This window comes from Leptinotarsa decemlineata, unplaced genomic scaffold (assembly GCF_025532065.1).
Source record: "Leptinotarsa decemlineata unplaced genomic scaffold, Ldec_3_MD MMD2_tig00026299_RagTag_RagTag, whole genome shotgun sequence".
In the NCBI taxonomy this organism is placed as follows: Eukaryota; Metazoa; Arthropoda; class Insecta; order Coleoptera; family Chrysomelidae; genus Leptinotarsa; species Leptinotarsa decemlineata.
In genome coordinates this window covers 3,131,362-3,154,679 of record NW_027412676.1, presented here as the reverse complement: position 1 = coordinate 3,154,679, position 23,318 = coordinate 3,131,362, and the positions used below count along the sequence as shown (strand labels likewise).

General features: G+C 38.3%; 1 protein-coding gene across 1 annotated transcript in view; it reads left to right on the top strand.

The window, feature by feature from the left end:
• The window catches only part of LOC111505735 (lutropin-choriogonadotropic hormone receptor), a 65,260-nt gene that overhangs the window by 15,076 nt on the left and 26,866 nt on the right, over positions 1–23,318 (top strand). The window contains 4 exon segments of the mRNA XM_074180695.1: positions 4,769–5,049; positions 5,329–5,403; positions 5,507–5,584; positions 5,639–5,713. Coding sequence (XP_074036796.1) covers positions 4,772–5,049; positions 5,329–5,403; positions 5,507–5,584; positions 5,639–5,713 — 506 coding nt within the window. The 5' untranslated portion in view covers positions 4,769–4,771.

The window sequence follows — 23,318 nt, the reverse complement described above, 5'->3', positions numbered from 1 at the left end:
TAGTCATCTCTCGGAGGAATCAGTCCAGTGAACACCCGAAGACTATTGTAGATACTAACAATCGAAACTTTTTATTTTTATTTTCTTTTTTCATTTCTTTATTTTTATTTATTTTTGCTCAATTGTTCTATTTTACTTGTAGTTTATTTTACTATTATTTCATTTCAGGTTTATTTTGCTTGATATTGTTATTTTCAGCTATTCATTTTTAATTCTTCTTTTTGTTGTTTGTTTTAGGGATTTCAAATCATTTTATATAGTAGACAATGGAATTCCGAACTAGTGAAATTCATACTCTTCTCTACTCACTTTGTATTTCAAACATTCGTTGTGGAATGAAAATCAGATATCATTCATACGAAAGTAGCTGTTTCAGGAGGACTTTCTTTCAGTTTGTGTCTGAAAGTTACTTCTTTGCATGACCTACACATCTATGTATAGATTTACTTATTTTCAAATTGATTACTTTTCTTTGGAAGATTCCCTTATACTTTTTTTTGTATCAAGATGGAGTAGTTGAAAGCCAAAAACTTTCTTTCACAAAAAACTTCCAAATGTATTTTGAACAATTCAACTTTGTAACATAATCAATAACTACTAATTGAAATGACTATGAGGGAACCGTGATTTCTATATCACCAGATTGCATAAACTTTTTCATCCTCCCAAGTACGTATATTTCGTGCCACTCGGTATATTTGCTATAATTTTTGAAGAATTTTCACAAATAGCCTACAGATTGGGATTCATTTTAGACTTTAAGAATAAATAAAATTCCTATGCTCTGTACTAAAAATAAATCCAGAGAGATTATTATTTATTGATCAGAATAATGATAAACTATATATTATCCGTTATCACTTTTATTCGTTTTCTTTAAAGATTAAATTTATGAAGAGCCCGTGAATGGAATACCTACTTAGAAATATTCACGTGCGATATCTATTGGAACTTATAGTTAAAACCTAAACCGTGTGTGGTGTCAGCAAATAAGTTAATTATTGAAAATTATTTATTGACCTTGAATTCCCAATAATAAAGTAAGTAGATTCTATCTCAAATGTCGTTTATATCGTTTGTATTATTGTACATTGTCGATTGTTGTTTACAAAAATATGTAATGTGTGATTTTAACTATTCTAGGATGAATCACTGATGTTGCAATGGATCTTTTCTTATGATCCAATAAACCTTAAATGTAAATCGCATTTGATCCTCCAATAATCTCAGAATAATTATTAAATGTTTGTATTATATGGCTCAATTCACGAATTTCAAAGATAAACCAAGGTTCCCAAGACAGTCGGTTCGACATTTACCGGCGAACGAGATTCTTCCTCTTTTTTTAAGGACAAAACACAAGCACTACAGGAAAATCCTTAAGAGGGGTGCCTGTGCGGATGTAGCGATTCACATTGGATTTGAATTTCTGGAGATTAAATCCATTTGGGAAAACTATGAGCAGCCACAGCCCTTCGCGTATTTCATATATACAGGGTGTAACTGGTTGTTGTTGCTGTGAACTGATTTATTTTGGGAAAAAACCCAAGAGACATTTTTTTGTTTAGAATGAAACATGCTATCGGAAATACATTTTTGAATGGTAAACAAATAATAAGACAAAAAGTTACATTGGAAATACATTTTAGGGGTTGCGTTTTCCACCCCTTACAACCATGGGGTAAACCAAATAAGTTACTGGCTAAGTGTCTTTTTGGTAGTACAAAACGTCAGGTTAATTTCAATATTGTAACTTTTTCAGTGCTTGTGAAAAGGGATGCTCCAATGAAGTTTCTTTATATGAAAGATTCTATCTTTTTCGATGAGGAATCAACTCCTTATATGTTTTACACTTATTCAGTTACACCCTGTATACCGCTCTTGATGGAATCAAATGTGCCAAGTTACTTCAACACTTCCCGTGAAAGTATCTATAGAAGAGATTCAAATCCCCAACCTATCTTGGATGTCCCAGATTATCAAGGTTGCAAGTGATGTTCGCGTCTCCAATCAGGCGGATGGCTCTTTTCTGGATGGAATTAAGCAGCTCCAGGATATGCTTAGGGGCGGAGTTCCATACATGAGAACAATACTGCAAAGATGGTCTGATCTGAGCTTTATAAAGAAGTTGCTGAGGTGTGTACTGGTTTCTGGTTCCGAACAGTGTTCCAAGCTTTTGAGAAGCAACCTTTGCAATTCCAGCGACGTGATCGTGACAAAACATATTCGTGTTATTTCCAACCCCCAACAAACTTATAGAAGCAGAAAGCGAAATTGTCTGTGCTGACAATATTATATCCGGTTCGAAGACATAAGTCAAAAGATGCTTTCACTACTGTTTTCTGTTTCCATCAATTGGAAAGTTGCATCATCTATTGCTTCATATAATTTCAGTCTCATTTCCAAAGTTTTCCATTTTTCGAGATTTTCTAGATGTTCATTTGTATATTCGTGGTCAGCCACTTTCGGATATAGTCTCCACCACTTTTGAAACTCAGTCGTAAATGTTACCGCATTAGTATTATTGATCATATCAAATGAACGACAGCAGAAGCAGTACAGGTTACTCGAGGTAGGGGAATAAACCATCTATGACCATAAGATAAAACCAATCTTTTGAAAGATGGCGTGCGCCACCTTTTTATTTTCGTTTCGTGCCTAAATACAGTGGCAAATGGTCCTTCCGTGTTTTGAAAATATTCACTTCCTCTTATATTATTTCAATGCTAACAATATAAGGAACAGGAATACTGCATTCTGACAAATCCTCAAAGTATGAAAATTGTTCATTTACGTAAGTAGTATATTTCTCATCGGTAGCACTATTAGTACTGTTACTATAATTTTCAGCATCTACTTTGTTCGTGTTAATCAATTTTGTCCCATTGAAAACATTTTCCCAACACCAGAACAAAAATTACGGTCTCCGACGCGTGTTTCGCTAATATCTTTAAAATTGTGGAGACCGGTACGTGACACCAGGTTTCTGCCTTCGAAAGCTTGGAAATCAAAAAGTACGGAATGAGTTCTATAAATAGCGACAAAGGTCCTATTTCGAACAGTAACTTGTTTGGTCTTATACGTAATAAGTCTAAACCAAAAACCAATAAATATTAGAGATGATCACTAACAGAGCGGAAATACGTAACAAATTAGAGGTATTAAATACAGGTAGTAGTTATATAATACTAACCGGTGTAGTTAGGTAATACTAACAGGTAGTAGTTAGGCCACTAGGATATAAACACACTAACATAGTAGTAAAATTCAGTCATAATGATCTCCTGAGGACGCTACCTTGGTTATCGAAACGAGGGTCGAGAGACCGTGATTTTTGTTCTAGTGTTGGAGTTCCAGAGATTCCAAGTTAATTTTGTACTGGTTATGTTGCTTCCTGAAGATGAGCTGATATTATCTAAAGCATCTCTTGAATTTGCTTCAAGGTGAAAACTAGTTTCTTTTGATGAACTTGTACTGTCATTCGTTTTTGTAACATATTGTCGCAACTCAGTACTCGCTTTGCTTATTACGAGAGGATTTATCGCTGTTTAACCCAAACCTCATTCATTCAAATAATGAAAGAACCCATTCAAAAACTTAACAAAATTTATATTATGAAAAAAAAACAAGAAAAATACACTCAGGAGTGAAGTAACATTAAATCGTTGAGAAAAATACAAAGAATCACCATAAATTTACATCATACTGCTACCCAGCAGGTTCGAAGAAAGGGAGATGTACTGCATTCTAAAAATGCTCTGGAACCGTTTCTGAAGGTGATCAATGAATACTGAATGAATTTCCCAATACTTTCTGTTGATGATCTTGACCTACCTCAACATTCATAAAGATTCATATTCATGTTGTAACTTTGCTGCGGTCACCGTACTAAGGTAAAATGTTTAATACGCATCCGTGCAACTGTGCGTATTTGGAGATTATTTATATTTCTATATCTTGTAATCGTATCAATTTTGATACCTATGAACTTGGAATATTGAAAGATGGAATTGTGAATCCTGAGTGTATTTGTTTTAGAATATTGAAGTTGAGGTTGAAACATCTTTCAATTCATGTATTTGCTGGAATGTATTTGAATAATTTCATGACTATTTTCCTCTTTTGATCCAGATATACTCTGAGCTACATACATTCTAGCCTGTTTGGCTTTCCTTTGCTGAAATCCAGTTTTCCTTTTAGAGGTATGCACTCTCAGGTACATTTTTCACCCGATGTTTGAAAGGATCGCGACTATGGGACGGGGAATCCCACACGACAGCGTCGCCCGTTTTTGGGAGAAACCCCGAATTATGCACAGTGCCGAGCTAGTGCTTGTGAGAAATTCCCGAAGAAGACACCTGTGCTGGCTAATTTTTTCAATGTTTGTATATTGTTCTCAAAGTTGAGTCACCGGGCTGGTGTCACCCCCAAAAAGGTGACACCCGGTGCAGCCCGCCCCCGCCGCTCCACTTTTTCGACGCCACTGGTTGGAAAAAAGCATAATATCTACAGATTCTAAAATATACTGACATCATTTGATTTTGATTCTTGCAAATATCGATTATAGTCACGTAAAACAATCCATTACTCAGCCATTCATTCAGCCATTCATCTGCCAGGCAGATATTAATTCTAGTTTTGTTTCTATTCACTACTTACAGAAAAAATCTGTTGAGAAAGAACCAGAATCATCTGTGATGTGTGCAAATAGATATAGAAGTGGTGATGCAAGTAGAGACAAGAAATTGTGATTGATTTTTTTTTTCAGGGCATGTTTTGTATTCTGCTCTGGTTTGCAATTATAAGTTCTTCGAGTGCTTGGACGGAAATAGGAGCAGAACAGAGTTCTGTTTTATTTTCCAGCTATCCTGATCATCAGTGTGACAACAAAAATGATGATGGTACAGATATCCACTGTTACGGAAAAGCTCTCTCAGAAATTCCGAAAAATTTATCAACTTCCCTCATCAAGTTGACCATTACAGATTGTATCATTGTGCACATAAGTAAAAATTCCTTCGATCCATACAGGGGACAAATCAGAGATATGTGAGTAAATGCATTATTTTCAGAGTAACCAATGTAAGTAAATTATCTGCCAAAATGGTTGTTATACCGGAATCTAGAATTCCAACCAGGGGTTCCAAATTTACCTGTCAATATAGGAAATTGTTTTTTCAATTATTCGCTGGAAATTATGCAGTAATTTCAGTTCCCAAATATTGTCAGTAATTTGAATGAAAATATTAAATTTATTATGGTAACATCTATTCAGCATTTTATTGAGCAATAGCTTAAATCATTTGTTTGCTTTCTCATTCTTTACAGAACACTATCAAATATGCCTTATCTCAGAGTAATAGAGGAAGGAACGTTTGCCAACATGACCGAATTGAGGACCCTGTGAGTTGGAATTTCAATATATACGAGTAGCTATCGTCATTTTGTTCAAACCACTAATTCAGTTTTCTGAAAAACTAGACAGTGATCATTGATTCAATTCCAGATATATTTCGTATGCTCCACAAGTGAGGTTTTTGTATGGACTACTTAGAGGTGTTACTTCTACGACGTTTTATTCATTGTAAGTACTGAATAATAAATACGGTCACTATCATCAGATTCGTGTATTTTGTAGGAGAATTGTTTGGACTCGTTTGACTGAAATTCCAGATTTGGTTGATTTGCCTACAAACAATACTATGTTTTTGCTGTGAGTAAACATACAATAATTTTATACATATATACATACATATATTTATACATATACATATTCCAGTAAACACATGGCAGTGCCATGTTAAGTACTATGGAAGTAACTTAGCGAAGAAAATGTCCCAATGTCCCAATACATAAATATTGTAATGAATCTGAAGCCGGCCCTGACCGACGCATGACGGAATATCGCGAAAGAGCGGGAAGGATGCGGATGAGTCCCGAAATCCGCAGAGGGATCCGGAACGTTCGTTGACAATATAAAAACGTCGCTCTTCGTCCCGAAGAGTAGTCTGAACCAAGAAAGCGAATCGAGCGGTTAACAAACGGTGAAGATAAATTAAGCGTTAGTTACTGAGTGGTGTAAATAAATTAGTTGTGATATTGAAGTATTGTTAAAATAAATTTGTTTAAGACAGTTAATTCTTTAATTCGTTACAATTGGTGATCAGAAGTGGATTTTTAAAATAAATTTGCGAGCGCTTGGTGGACAATTTTTGTATTACGGTGAAATTGACTATAAAACTTTCGCACTTTCGCGCAGATAGACTGGTGATTCATTGTGTTTCGTGAAGCGGACAGTACCGGGCGACGGAAATATAAACTGATAGACCTTTCTCGCGAAAAATAGACTTGTGAAAATAAATAAGTGTTTCGAACTCCATTAAATAAGTGGACATATTCAGTTTTGAGTAAAATAGACAGTAAGAGTTAAAATGTGTTCAAGGAAAGTGCGCCTAGTGGACTTGAAAGTTGCCGAATTGAAGCAAGAATTGGAGGAGAGAGAACTGGATTCTTCCGGAAAAAAATCAGTACTCCAGAAGAGACTATGGGACAACTTGATTGAGTCAGGAGAAGATCCCGAAACATATTTATTCGAAGTTTCTGGGGGTGATTGGAGTTCAATAATGAACAAACTCGAGGAGAACACCAAATCGCTGAAAGATGAACTTCAACAAAATTCGAAGAGTTTGAAAGATGAACTTCAACAAAATTCGGTAAGTCTGGAGGAGAAGCTTCTGGAAAATTCTAACAGTTTGGAAGATACATTTCTAGAGAATTCGAATAGCTTGAAGGAAGAACTTCTTGAGAATGCAGAAGGCTTGAAGAAAGAGCTTTGTAGTGTGGCGAGCCTACTCGAAGAAAGAATAGGAACCATTGAGACAGAGATAGATAAAATCAGGAAAGAAATGAACACAGAAGTAGAAGAAATCAAAGGCGGAGTTCAGGCAGAAATCAGCGAGATAAAGAAAACAATTAGCAGGTTGCAAAACAAAACTGTTAATTCTGCCCACCCCACAGATACGGTTACAGAAAACTCAATTCCGGAATTGAAAGATGTCAAACTCAGTTCCGAACCAGGAAAGCTCTCCATGAAGCCGCCCCAGTTCGACGGAAAAACTCCTTGGGCAAATTACCGCCGACAATTTGAAGCTGCGGCCAGAGCGAATGGATGGAATGCAGGAGAAAAGGCGGTAGCATTAACATTGGCGTTGCGTGGAGAAGCAACGAATATCCTGCAAACCCTCACGGCCCAGGAACAGGAAGACTATGACCAACTTGTGAAGCATCTTGAACTGCGGTATGGACAGGCCCACCTAGAGCACGTTTACCATTCACAGTTCAAGAACCGCTGCCAGAAATCAGGAGAATCCCTACAGGAGTTTGAAGCCGACATAGCTCGATTGGTCCGTCTGGCGTATCCTGCTACACCCGAAAATGTAATGGAGTGGTTAGCAGTTCAAGCATTCTTGGATGGACTTCGCGACCAAGAAACGAGACAGGCCTTAACGCTAGCTCATCCCAAACATCTCGTGGATGCACTGGCAAGCGCTCTGGAGTTTGAGGCTGCAAAACAATCCTGCAAGAGCCAGAGCAAAGTTCGAGCTATCGAGGAGGATGGACAAGTGCCTGCAGATATTGAGGCCACCATCAGAAAAGTAATGAAAGAAGTTTTGCCTGAGAGGAAAAATATAAGATGCTGGAACTGTGGGAAAATTGGACATGTGCGTAGCAAATGTCCAGCTATCAAAGAATCGACACCCAAATCAGGAAAACTAGAGGGGGTCGATGAGAGGGAGCAATCGTCGGCCTGTACCCAGCAAGCTCCCGTAAAAAACGCACATGTTGCCGTTCTCCAACGACAAGACAAAGGTGTTTTCGTAGACGGCCTCATCAACAACGAGCCTTGTACCATGCTGCTAGATACAGGTGCGACGAGAACCATTCTTGGACCAACCTTTGCCAAAACACCGGCAAGAATTGAACCGTCAAGCTGGAAGTTACGCACTGCAACAGGGGAGTCAGCCAATGTACTTGGAGAACTGCCAATTGAATTGGTGTTGAGCAGCACAAAATGGAAACATCGTGCATTGGTGGCGGACATCGAGGACGATGCGATCATTGGAATGGGCATAATGAATTCCAGAGGGTTCGAGCTGAATTTTCAAGACGGCGTCTTACGTGTCGGCGGAGAAGAGCTGGTGCTTCATGGAAGAGGCGAAGAGATGATTAGAGTCCTGTTGGCCGAAGACGTGTGCGTACCTGAGAGGGCTGAAACCATAATAGAAGCTCGCTTGGACGGTGGTGCGAGCAGCGGGAATGTGGTAATGTTCGAGCCCAAGATACATGAGAAAATTGGACGAGGAATTGCACTGGGGAAGACCCTGTTGCGTGTTGATAAAGTTGTGCCGGTCAGGGTCATGAATGTCAACTACTTTCCCGTGACCTTGAAGAAGAGAACAATGCTGGGGCACTGTTCGCCCATTTCCTCTGTCATACGGAGTGTACGCAGTTCAGTTAGCCAAGCCAACAACTTGCCTAAAGAGTTGGAGAAGTTAATTGACATTTCCTCCAAAGACATACCATCAACTCACCGATCTAAATTGAGGGAGTTAGTCAAGAGGTACCAGGAAATCTTCGATATTGGAGAAGGAAAAGGCGGCAGAACGAATGTTCTGCATAGAATCGACACTGGGAATGCCCGACCAATCCGGCAATCGGCTAGAAGACTCCCTCTTGCCAAGAGAGAAGAGGCAGACAAGATAATCAGCGATATGGGAAAAGAAGGAGTCATCGAACCTTCTGACAGCCCCTGGTCTTCCCCAGTCGTGTTAGTGAAGAAGAAGGACGGCTCGACAAGGTTCTGCGTGGATTATCGCCAACTAAATCACGTGACAAAGAAAGACAGTTACCCCCTTCCAAGAATCAACGTCACCCTAGACACGCTAGCCGGCTCCACAATTTTCTCGACCTTGGATTTGAAGAGTGGATATTGGCAAGTTGAATTGGCCCCAGACGATCGAGAAAAGACAGCTTTCACCATCGGCTCAGGATTGTGGCAGTTCACGGTTATGCCATTCGGGCTTTGTAATGCTCCAGCGACCTTCGAGAGATTGATGGAGACGGTTCTCAAAGGTCTCTCATGGAAGACGTGTCTAGTGTATCTCGACGATATAATCGTGGTCGAAAAATCGTTCGACGATCATTTGAAAAATCTGGAGGAGGTGTTCATGCGTTTGAGGAGTTCTGGATTGAAACTGAGTCCCAAGAAATGCCATCTGTTCCAGAAAGAAGTTCGTTATCTTGGCCATGTTGTCTCTGGGGAAGGAGTGGCAGTAGACGAACAAAAGATCAAAGCAGTTAAGGACTGGCCCATTCCAAAAGACATACATCAGCTTCGGAGCTTCCTTGGTTTATGCACCTACTACCGCCGATATGTGCTGGGGTTTGCCAACATCGCCAAACCATTGACTCGCCTCACAGAAGGGCAGATCCAGTTCCAGTGGTCTGAGGAGTGCCAAGACTCATTCAAGAAGCTGAAAAGAGCTTTGATCAACGCTCCCGTTTTGAGCTATCCCTTACCTGACGGAAAGTTCATTTTGGATACGGACGCCAGCAACGTGGGACTTGGAGCAGTTCTTTCTCAAATCCAGGATGGACAGGAGAAAGTTATTGGCTACTTCAGCAAAACGCTCAGTAAACCAGAGCGTAATTACTGTGTCACCAGGCGAGAGCTGTTGGCCGTAGTCAAAGGAGTAGAGCGTTTCTACAAATACGTGTATGGAAGACGATTTCTGTTGAGAACGGACCATGCAGCTCCCAAATGGCTTCTGCAGTTCAAAAATCCCGAGGGCCAAGTAGCGCGCTGGATTGAGAGATTACAAGAATTTGACTTCGAAATAGAACATCGAGCTGGGACTAGCCATAAAAACGCAGATGCCCTATCACGGAGACCTTGCCCCGATGACTGCTCACATTGTCGACGAGCAGAAGAGAAGGAAGCAGCTATTTGTAGAACTATAGCTGTAGACAACAACTGGTAGGATGATAAGATCAAGGAAGACCAAGAGAAAGACCCAGATCTTGGTTTAGTCATCGGATGGAAGAAAAGTAATCGAAGACCATCGTGGCAGGAGGTAGCAGGTTATTCGTCAGCGGTTAAGTCCTACTGGGCACAATGGAACTCCCTTACTTTGGAAAACGGAGTTCTGAAGCGGGTGTTGGAGTCTGAAGACGGTGCAGAAGAAAGGCATCAGACAGTGGTACCCAGGAGCAGACGACGGGAGGTGCTCAAAGAAATCCATGATGGAGTCACTGGAGGACATCTAGGAGTAACGAAGACCCTCCAGAAAGTAAGACAACGGTTTTACTGGGTTAATTGTCAAGCCAACGTCAAGGACTGGTGCAGAAAGTGTGCTGTATGCGCTGCCAGTAACGGACCTAGGATACGACCGAAAGCTCCAATGCGCCAGTATAACGTGGGTAGTCCTTTCGAGAGAATCGCCATCGATATCGCCGGCCCGTTCCCAGAGTCCCACCATGGGAACAAATACATCCTGGTAGCCATGGACTACTTCAGCAAGTGGGCAGAAGCCTATGCCCTGCCCAACCAGGAAGCCTTTACCGTCGCTGACGTCCTGGTAAAGGAATGGATATGTCGATTCGGTGTCCTATTGGAGCTGCATTCGGACCAGGGCAGAAATTTTGAGTCCAACTTGTTCCAAGAAATATGTAAACTGTTGTACATTCGAAAGACCAGAACCACAGCCTTACATCCACAGTCCGACGGAATGATGGAACGAATGAATAGGACTATAAACCGCCACTTGTCCAAGGTAGTCTCTGACCATCAAAGAGACTGGGACCAATACCTCCACCTGTTCCTGCTGGCTTATCGTTCGGCAGTACACGAGTCAACCAGCCAAACCCCTGCCAGTATTATAATGGGACGAGAGCTGCGGCTTCCTTGCGACCTAAAATTTGGGATGCCTCCAGAACAAGACACTGCGGGGGAAGACTATGTCAGCAAGCTTCGGCAGAGAATGGACGACATTCATGAACGAGTCCGTCTGAACATCCGGAGTGCCAGCGATAGAATGAAGGAGGCCTATGACATCAAGGCGAATGCTGGAGGATTCGAAATCGGCGACCTAGTTTGGCTGTACAATCCTAAGCGCCGCCGTGGTTTATCACCGAAGTTGCGGAACTCGTGGGAAGGTCCGTACAAAATCATGAAAAAGATTAATGACCTCGTCTACCGAATCCATAAGCCACCTCGAGGAAAGCCTAGGGTCGTCCATTTTAATAGACTGGCTCCTTATGCTGAAAATCACGACCAAGTTCGCGCCCTCAGACCACCAGAGGATGAAATGGCGTTCCAGCAATTCATGTCTTTATACTCGAACGGACAGAAGGTCGTACATGGGGTAACTCGAGAAGAGCCACGAGACCTTTTCAAGGTTCCAGTTGATTACGCCCTAGCGCACTGCGTGGCAGAGGATCTCCAAATGTCCAAGGGCATCGCTATGGTATTCAACAAGAAATTCGGTCAGCTTCAAACGTTACGAGAACAGAATCCAGAAGTCGGAGGAGTGCTACAGTTGAAGAAGGGTCAGAGAAACATCTTCTTCTTGGTGACCAAAAAGCATTCTCGAGACAAACCATCCTATGAAGATGTCTGGAGGAGTCTTACTAGACTGAAGGAGACGATGCTCGACCAAAATCTCGTGGAGTTGGCGATCCCGAAATTAGCCTCTGGGCTCGACAGGCTGGACTGGAGAATTGTGAGAAGCATGTTGGAAACGATCTTCAGATCCAGCGGCATCCAGATTCTGGTGTGTGGTAACCATCTTCCACGACCGAGCATAAAGACTGTGGAGTGTTACTTCCATCGAACTTCACAGTGCAAATATGGAGAGTTCTGCAGGTATCGACACACGCCAAGGATGACATTTCGGGGCGAAACGTCTTTAAGAAGGGGGCAATGTAATGAATCTGAAGCCGGCCCTGACCGACGCATGACGCATGACGGAATACCGCGAAAGAGCGGGAAGGATGCAGATGAGTCCCGAAATCCGCAGAGGGATCCGGAACGTTCGTTGACAATATAAAAACGTCGCTCTTCGTCCCGAAGAGTAGTCTGAACCAAGAAAGCGAATCGAGCGGTTAACAAACGGTGAAGATAAATTAAGCGTTAGTTACTGAGTGGTGTAAATAAATTAGTTGTGATAGTGAAGTATTGTTAAAATAAATTTGTTTAAGACAGTTAATTCTTTAATTCGTTACAATATTAATGGAGTTTTTTCCCAACACCAAACCGTTATTTCAACATCTCGATACGTTTTTCGAACACCAAGTGATCATCTTCAAGAGGAAGATGAAACTAGACATATTTACAATGTTATTCTTATTTATACCATAGATACATCTTCTAGGTACCTGCGTCTTAAGTGTCTTAAATTATTTTTAACAATATTGTCTTATCTACTAGTCTTAGATTAATTTTACAATGTGTCCTTATGTAATAGTCAGGTGAATCTAATAATTTTAATATTATTTTTTAAGCTATATAGTATCCTATTAGGTATTGGTTCACCATCGTTATTCATAACATTATTATGTTTTCTTATTTCTACATTCTCATAGGCATCTAGTTGCCTGTTGTTGTTAACTTGTCTAACTAATTTTAATGAACTAAAGTCTATAGAATGGTTTTGTTGCAAAATATGATGTGCGACTGCTGATTTTTCAGGTCTTCCATATTTTAAGTGTGCTAATTGTTCCTTATATATTATTTCAATAGATCTATTTCTCTGTTCATAATATTTTGCATCAGTGTGTGACTTGTTTTAAAAACCACCTTCATACCTAGTTCCTTGAAACTTTTTCCAAAGTACTTCGTGTATTGGTGGTATGGAACTGAGATATATTTATGTTGGTTTTCGTCTTTTTTTAAAGTCAAGATTTTGTTCATTCTTAACCAAAACTTTTTCTGCAATAACTCTCGAAAATTCAGCCCAGCACGTTTGTCCTGTCCACAGTTTTGTGAAAAGTCAGGAATATATCTGTATGCGCTTGTTTCCTTTCTAAATAGGTACATCGTATTCTAGCCCTCCATATTGGTTCCCCATTACCAAAACGTCAAAAAATAGAAGTTGTCCTTTATTTTCTGACTCATGCGTGAATTTTAACTCATACGTGAATGAAATGAAATTCACGTATGAATTAGAAAATAAAGGACTACTTCCATTTCTTGACATTTTGGTAAGGAGGTGCCAATATGGAGAGATAGAATACGATGTATTTAGAAAGACAATAAACACGTACAGGTATATTCCTGACAGTTCACATCACTGTGGACAGTTTTGGATTTACAAGTTTTGCAATTGAAAAATCAGTTGAAACAACTTCTCAAACTTCTTGTTTTTATTATTTATATTTAATCAATAACTTATCGTTTCTATGAAAACATAAGACATATTTCAATGAGTAAAAAAAAACAAAACTGAAATAATACACAGAGTGAACAAAGCTGTTTTCCAATACTCCCACTCTTTGTTCACGTTCTTGAAGAGATGGATAATGCATTTCTATTTTTCATAAATTTCATAGTGGCTTGGTGAACATATCTGCAAGTTGTTCCTCTGAACAGACATATGATAAAGATAGCAATCCATTCTCCACTTGTTCCCTTATGTAATGAAATTTTATGTCGATATGTTTGGTTTTCCTGTGATGTTCTTGATTTTTAACCAAACTAATAGCACCTTGATTATCGACGAACAATATTGTCGATTCTTCTACTACAATTTTCAATTCATGTAGAAATGAACGTATCCAAACAATTTCTTGAGCAGCATCAGACGCTGCTATGTATTCTGATTCGGTTGTTGATCTCGATACACATTTTTGTTGATGTGAAGATCATGTTACTATACCTCCATTCATCATAGTTGCGTAGCCAGTTGTTGATTTGCGAGTATCAATGTTCCCGGCAAAATCTGCATCAGAAAAGGCTTGCACGTTCATTCTTTCTGTTCAATATTTGATACCAACATTACGACTTCCTTTCAAATATCTAAATATTCGTTCAACAGCAACCCAATGTACCTTTTTTGGCTTTGACAAGAAAGAAGAAGAAGAATCTTGTTACAGTTGCCAAAAACATTAAAGATCCTACTGCTTCTCTGTAGGGTATATATTCCATTTCCTGTTCTTCACTAGTCGTGCGTTGTCCCATTTCCAGGACTGCATTTGGATCTGGTGGTGTTGAATTCGGATTGCAGTCGAACATATTGAACTTCTCCAGGATCCTTGATAAATATCACTGATGGCTTATGAAAATCTGGTTTAGTTCTCTTTCTCGGTGTATTTCAATTCCCGCAAAGTAATCTCCATTTCCGGTAGTTATTTTGTATTGTAATGCAAGGTCCTTCAATACCATACCAATAATTTCAGTTGACTTCGATAAGATCCGTCCGTCGTCTACGTAAAGAGCAATATATATCTTTACTCCTTGAAACTTTGCGCGAGAAACACATTTGTCTGCATACAGTTGTGCAAACGATAATTTGGTCATGAATTTTACAAATTATTGATTCCAGCAACGTAGACTCTGCTTCAGACCATATAGGCTTTTTATTAGCTTGCAGACCAAGGAAGGATCACTACTTTCAAATCCTTCTGGTTGACACATGTAAATATTGTCTTGAATATCTCCATTTAAAAATGCCGTCTTGACATCGAATTGCTACATTTCCATGTTTTCAGCTGCCGCCAGTGTAAGAAGAATTCGTATTGAGTCATATCTAATCACTGGTGAAAAAGTTTCATGGTAGTCGATTCCAGCTGTTTGTGAATAACCTTTAGCGCACAATCTTGCTTTGAATCTGAGAATAGTGCCGTCCGGTTTATACTTGACTCTAAAAACCCACTTGCAACCAATAGCTGTTTGATCTGTGGGCAGTTTCTCAAGGCACCAGGTGTTATTTTGTTCCAATAAGGCCTTTCTTCTTCCATAGCTTTTCTCCATCATGTTTTGAAAGCACTAGACATTGCTTCTGAATACGTTTTTGGTTCATCGATGACAGCTGCCATTGCTATTGTTGTAATTTGTAGGAAATCGAACTGTAAACTCTACTGAACCAGGTTTTAATCATGAATATACAAACGATACATTTTATGTATTAACAGTAACATTAACTCATTCAATCAACAACGATTTCCAAGGAATCATAAAAACAAGATCAATCAAAATGAAGTGAACATGGATTACTTCAACACTCCCACTCTTTGTTCACTTCGGAGACGTTACCCACAGACCTTGTCGATTTCTTGAAAACTTTTCTCGTGGTAAGGGTTTGGTTAAAATATCTGCCAACTGGTTTTCTGATTGGGTGTAAACAACAGTGATATTTTTTTCTTGAACATGATGTCTTATGTAATGATACTTGACATCTATGTGTTTTGTTCGTTTGTGATGATCATTATTGCTCACCAAGTTTATAGCACTTCTATTATCAACAAAAAGTTCCGTTGGATTTGAAATGTCAACATCAATTTCTTGAAGGAATCTTCTCAACCATATTATTTCTTGTGCGGCATCCGAAGCTGCAATATATTCAGATTCTGTCGTGGATCCTGCAACACACTTTTGTCGTTGAGATGTCCATGTAACTGGACAACCTGATAATAAAGTAACATAGCCAGTTGTTGAATATCTAGTGTCCATGTCTCCTGCAAAATCTGCATCTGATTAAGCTTTTAAACATTCGTTGCTCCCATTGTACAGAATTCTATAACTTTTAGTACCCTTTAGGTATCTGAAAATACGTTTCACTGCTTCCCAGTGCTGCTTTCCTGGATTTTCCAAATATCTGCTAACTCTGCTCACTGAGAATGATATATCTGGACGAGTGACAACCGCTAAAAACATGAGACATCCTATAGCTTCTCTGTACGGAATATTTTTCATATATTCTTTTTATTCCTCATTTTGGGAGCTTTGAGCTGCATTCAGAATAACATTTGGATCGGCTGGTATTGTATTCGATTTACACTCTGACATTTGAAATTTTTCTAAACATCGCTGTACGTATCCTTGTTGACTGATGAATATTTGGTTTTTACTCCTATTCCGACTTATTTCCATACCAACAAAGTATTCAGCATTACTCGTAGTAATTTCAAAACACGAAGCTAATTTTTCTAAAATCATGTTGATAACATTCAATGACGTACACATGACAAGTCCGTCATCAACATATAAAGCAAGAAAAATTTTGAAACCATTGATTTCACTGTGAAATACACATCTGTCGGCTTGTAAGTGTTTGAAATGAAGTGATGTCAAAAACGTTACAAATTTTGAGTTCCAGTAACGAGAAGACTGTTTCAGACCATATAGACTCTTGTTCAATTTACACACTAAGGAATTTTCTTCCGATTGGAAACCTTCTGGTTGAATCATAAAAATTTCTTCATCTAAATCTCCATTCAGAAAAGCACTTTTGATGTCAAATTGTCGAATTTCCATGTCAAGTGTAGCTGATATAGCCAGAAGTATTCTTAAGGAGTCATATCGAACGACTGGTGAAAAAGTTTCAGAGAAATCAATGCCAGCTACTTGAGAGTACCCTTTTGCACACAGTCTCGCCTTATAACGTATAATAGTTCCATCGGGCTTGCATTTCACTTTGAAAACCCACTTACATCCTATTGGTTTTCTATTATTGGGTAATGAAACTAAATCCCAAGTGTTATTTTTCTTCAAGCACTCCATTCATTGCTGTCTCCCAGCGATCTTTTTCATTGCTTGTTACCGCTTCTTGATATGTTTGAGGTTCTATAATTGCTGCACAGGCAATTTCGAAATCTTCATAACGGTATGGTCGATTTATTTTACATCGATCACGAAGCTGTCTTTCAATCTGATTATCCCTTGAATGTGTTTCCTGGATACTCATTTCGGTTTCTTGTTGGATCAAGTTCTGTTCTGGTTCAGACGCAGAATCCGACTGAGTAATTTCTGGTATTTCAGGAATTGAAGGCTTACAATGAAAATTATGCGAAAAATATTTATTAGCACCAATCATAGACGAATTTTTGGGAATATTTTCGTTGATGATCACGTTTCGCGCCACTGATATTTTCTTTGTTACTGGGTCAAATAGGCGATAGTTTGAACTGGTACCTTCATAACCAACAAAAATCAATTTCTTCGATTTATTCTCTAATTTAGTTCTCAACTGTTTCGGTACATGAGAGAAGGCTTCACTGCCAAATTTCTTCAAGTGATTCAGTTTGAGCTGTTTGCCTGTCCATTTCTCAAATGGTGTTCGGTCTTCATCTGGTTTACATGGTTTTCTATCGATAATATATACCGCTGTGTTTACTGCCTCGGCTCATAATGTTCTTGGTAAGGATGTCTTGTTCAGCATAGCTCGAGCACTGTTGACGATAGTTCTGAGATCTCTTTCGGCTTTACCATTTTGTTCTGGTGTATACGGTGCACTGGTTTCATGAATAATGCATCTTTTTTTGAAGTACTCATGGAATTGATGATTAACCTATTCTGTCCCATTGTCGGTTCGAAATATTTGTATATCATTACCAGTCTGCCGTTTAACTAGTGTCTCGAACTCCACAAACTTTGAAAATACATCCGATTTGTGTTTGATGAAATATACTTGACGATACGAGGTGCAATCATCCTTGAATAAAAGGAAATATCCGGCTCCACCAACTGAAGTTGAAGACATTTTTCCGCATACATCAGAATGAATGTATTCACCTGGATTATAACGGCGTTGATGTGGATTCTCTTTGATTGTATTTCTTTCATGTTTACCATACTGACATGATTCGCAAAACAGATCTTCAGTTCTTTTCATTTTCAAATCTGGAATAAGTCCCCGGTCGGCCATTTCTTTCAACGTTTTGAAATTAACATGACCCATACGTTCGTGCCATAACTGAACTTGATTTGTTTCAGCTACGTTGACTTGTTCAAGTGTTGGCTTTTCAAAGATCATTTCATAACAAAGGTTTGTTCATTTTACACCAAAGGCAGCCAAAGTTTCTCCACAAAAAACCTTAATACTTTTATTGTCAAACATCACTTTGAAGTTTTTATCTGTCACTGCTACCACTGAAAATAAATTCTTGCCAAGTTTCGGATCATATAGAGTATTTTCTAGTTTTTGCAGTTCTCGACGACCATTTACGACTGCATAAACTTCAATGGAACCCACACCTTCAGCAAATACAACCGAGTTATCGCCAATTTGGATGGACTTTGGACGAGATAGATATTGAAGATCGGTAAACCATTCACGATGAAAAGTCATATGTTTGGAAGCTGCGCTGTCTGCAAGCCAAACATCTTCATAACCTTCAATGCATATATTCCTTTCTTCTGCACTGAACGCTTGAAATTTCTGCTCTTGTCTATTCTCCTCCATTCTGCTTATTTTTGACAACCGTTTTCGACATTCTGCCTTTATATGACCTTTCTTTCAACAATAGTAACAAAATGGTATTGATTTCTTTCTGAATTGAGGCTTTTCTACAGAATTAATTCTTGCTTGAGAATTTGAACCGGTTTTATTTATGTCGACGGCAGCAAATGCAGAAGACATTTCATCACATTGGGTCAGACGTAATTCTTCTTTCAGTAATCTTGCAGCGAGATTGTCGAATGTCTGCTTGTTTTCTTCAAATGAATCCCAGGCTGCGAAAAATGGTCCATATTTAGGAGGTAAGCTACCGAGAACTTTAGCGATTCTGTCAATATCTTCAACTTCTTCTCCTACGTCACGAAGAGCTTGTGACATTGACTCAATTTTACTGATATGTTGGGCGATACTATCAGTACTGGTCATTTGGTAGTTGAAAAACTTCTGCTTGAGTGCTATTTTATTGATCGCTGATCGTTGTTCATGGATTAATTTTAATCTTGACCACATTGCGGGAACTGTTTCGCATGTCATAATTGTTTGCAGTTGTTCAAATTCCATTGAAACTGATATCAGAAGCATAGTTCGAGCATTTATTTCTTCCCATTCTTTCTTTATTCTGGGATCCGAATTTTCGTCGGGGCGTTGAGTTTTTTCGGTGAATAGAGTTGACAGACCTTCAGCTTTGAATATGATTTCCATTTGATATTTCCACAACTGGAAGTTTCGGCCATCGAATTTTTGGATGTTGAAATTTTTCATCTTCTCCATCGTCGTTGCTGAATTGAATCTTCTATATTTCGAAGCAGCGGGGAATTACTTCAATGACAGTGACACTGATGTACGATATTTTCAATATTCAAACAAAATTCTTATGCAATTAGATTTCGTGACCTGGGCCCATAACCTGTTGTAATTTATAGGAAATCGAACTGTAAACTCTACTGAACCAGGTTTTAATCATGAATATACAAACGATACATTTTATGTATTAACAATAACATCAACTCATTCAATCAACAACGATTTCCAAGGAATCATAAAAACAAGATCAATCAAAATGAAGTGAACATGGATTACTTCAACAGCTATGTCATAATTTTCACGATATCTCAATGGTATATTGATGGAGGCTCGATTTCGAAGTTGAATACTGGATGGATTTTCCGTCGACTCATTATCAATGATTGAATCGTCCTGCTCGTGATCTTGATGAAATTCTGTTTCCAAACGGATCCTCACGGTTACATCAATTTATTTAATGAAACTATTAACATATATTTTCAATAACAAACATTTCCCATTAATAGTGATTCACATTCTAACAACACCAGAAATAAAAATGATATCAAATTGAACAAGCCCAAACTCTCCTATTACAAAAAATCTCCCATCAATGCAGGCTGCCGTTTTTTTAACTGTCTTCCGAACGAAATAAAATACGCGGTATCCCCGGCGGTTTTCAAGTATAGACTTAGGGAACTCCTTATCAGAGAATGTTTCTATACTGTTGAGGAATTTGAATTATACTTTTCAATTTTGAAATGATATCGAAGTGTATTTTACATAGTCTATGTTAGTCATCATTGTGCTTGTTTCGTACTGTTTGTCAATTAAAACTTAATGACACTGTTTTTGACTTATCCTATCTATTGTTAACAATAGTTGAAAGGATTAATAAATATTTTATTTTTATTTATTTTATTTTATTTTATTGCATTCTGCTGCAGGGTTCGTACTGTCTCTTCCTTGAAGTTCTGGTATCCATATTTGGTGATGTTTTTTGCGACTATATTTTCGTTGAAGTTAACATTTCGCATAATTGAAATTTTCTTCCATTGGTGATCAAGAAGTCTTTAATTAGAACTGTAACCATCATATCCAACAAATATCATTTTCTTTGATTTCTGTTCGAGTTTGTTCCTGAATCTGTTAAGAATGTGTGCATATGCCCCAACCCCAAATTTCTTCAAATGACTTAGATCCAACGCTTTTCCTGACCATTTTTCGTAGGGTATTTCATTGCATGTTTTCTTACAAAGTAATCAGCTTGACTAGTGGATGTACAAGGCATCTTTCCACTTACATCGGAATGTATATATTCTCCGGGTCTAATAGCTCGTTCATTGATACTGGCTTTGAATGGTTTTCGAGATTGCTTCCTAAATTGGCAGGATTCGCAGAACAAACCTTCTGTACTATCTATTTTCAGTCCTGGGATTCGACCTTCATCGGCCATTTCCCTCAAAGTTTGAAAATTAACGTGGCCTAATCTTTCATGCCATAGCATAACTGAACTGGGTATGCTTGCTACATTGGCTTGGCTTTCTTTAGGGTTTTCAAATAACATTTTGAAGCAATGATTATACTGTTTTCTTCCAGGTGCCACCAACTCTGTAGAGTTGTAAATTTCGATCTCATCATTTTTAAAAATAACCTTCAAATTTTTCTCAGTCACAGCTCCCACTGAGAATAGATTTTTCATTAGTTTCATAAAAGGTATTTTGTAAAGTACATGATAGCGTTTCCTTTACTAACACAGCTTCCACTTCTATTGAACCAATTCCTTCTGCATATACAAAAGAATTCCGAGCTGAATTGATACTCGAGGATTTATTGGATGGAGCTCTGTGAACCATTCTTTGTGAAATGTCATATGCTTTCATGCTGCACTGTCCACCAACCAAGCATTATCGTAGCCTTCAATTTCGATATTTTTCCACTCGGCACTCAAAGCTTGATGTTTGAATTTCCACTGATGATTTTTCGGTTGTCGGTTATCTTTGTTTTTGTTAGCCGACCTGTACCTGCACTCGGACTTATAGTGACCTTTCTTGTGGCAAAAAAACATTCAACATTCTTTTTTTGCTGAAGATTCGATCGATTAGCATGGCTACTAGAGGAGTCGTATCTATCTGAATGATGCGTGCTACAAATGCTGTTGCGGTTTCGTCATTTTGGGATAGACTCATTTCTTCCTTCAGCAAACGAGCTGTCAGGTTATTGAACGTTTGTTTGGTTTCATCATAGGAACCCCACGCTGTGATGAAGGATTCATTTTTGGCAGGAAGACTTCCCAAAACTTTAGCTGATAATTCGGAAATCTGTTCACCTACGTCAGCAAGAGCTTGTGCCATTGATTCGATTTTGCTAATGTGCTGAGCAATACTATCAATTTCTAATATACACTATATAGTTTTCAAAAATAATATTTTAATTATTAGATTTACCTGACTATTACATAAGGACACATTGAAACGCAGGTACCTAAAAGAGGTATCTATGGTATAAATAAGGATAACATTGTAAGTATGTTTAGTTTGATGTTTCTCTTGAACATGATCACTTGGTGATCGAAACACGTGTCGACGTGTTAAAATAACGGTTTGGTGTTGGGAAAAAACTCCAGTAATATTCATTACTACACCAAAGGTTCCAAACAGTGCATCACAAGATGTGTACATAATAGTTCAAAAACCTCGCATATTATGCTGTTGAGAATATGCCACATTTTGCCAGCAAACTGAGTAACAATATAATGTTAACAATAACAGTGTTATTAAAATAAAACGTTCCTAGGTCGCGTGGAAACATTAAATGGAAAGTGCTTTTGAGATTCAACGATAAAAATTAATCGTGCACCTCGATAAGAGTTGCCAAATAGTTTAGTAATATATTTGTCATATTTGTGGCACACGAGATATAAAAAATAATTGATGATTTTGAAAAATGAAAAAGAAAAAATCAAATAGAAACCCATCATAAAGAAAAAATTTGAAGTAAAATGAAGTCGATTGACGTAGGCCGTTTCATTATAAGGTGGTAACATTGCTATGTTATAAACCGTAACAGATATGAAGACGATTGAATGGGAAAAAAGGTAACTATCGTGGCAAAGAGTACAATGGCCAATTAAAATTTATAGGGACTTTTATCCTTCTACAATTATACAGGGAGAACTAAAAATGCTGCTTTTGTTTTCAACGAATATAAGTGTTATTTCAGAGAATTTGAGAAAATCGAAAAAAATTAATTGTATTCGAAATGTACTATAACGGTGTAACAACAAATCTTTGATTGAAAGTTTCGTGCCAACATAGCCATCATCATCTTTTTTTCGAATACGGACCTGTCTCTTTTAATTAATTCAAATATTGATAAAGCAATAAATTCACAGTTCAGTAGTATATCACACTTGATATGACAACAATCGAACATTGAAACAATGCGTTTTTAGGCAAAAATGAAACGATATAGAAAATTAATTCTACTTGACAAAACATATTTAATGCTCGAATTGACCACCTATTTGTTGAATGCCCATGATTTGTCTGTCCATACAATATCTGTGGCAATTTTCCAGTATGATGGGTGTAATACTATTACATGCATCTCTTATTTTTTATTCGAGATGGTCGATATATGCACAAGGTGTCAAAAAAACTTGATCCTTTATGTATCCCCAGACAAAAAATCTATAGGAGCAATGTCTGTGGATCGAGCTGGCCAGATAATTGTTCCTATATTCCCAATCCATTTTGTTGAATGCACATAAGTTTTCTGTCCATTCAATTTCTGTGGCAATTTTCCAGTATGATGGGTGTGATACTATTACATGCATCTCTTATTTTTTGTTCGAGATGGTCGATATCTGCACTAGATGTCGAAAAGACTTTGTCTGGGGATACATAATATCCCCAGACAAAAAATCTGTAGAAGCAATGTCTGGGTTCGAGCTGACCAGATAATTGTTCCATTATTTCCAATCCATTTTGTTGGGAATATTGCATCTATTGGTGTATAATGGAAAGGGGCACCGTCTTGTTGAAAATATTGTATTTCACGGCGGATGTTCATTTCATTCAA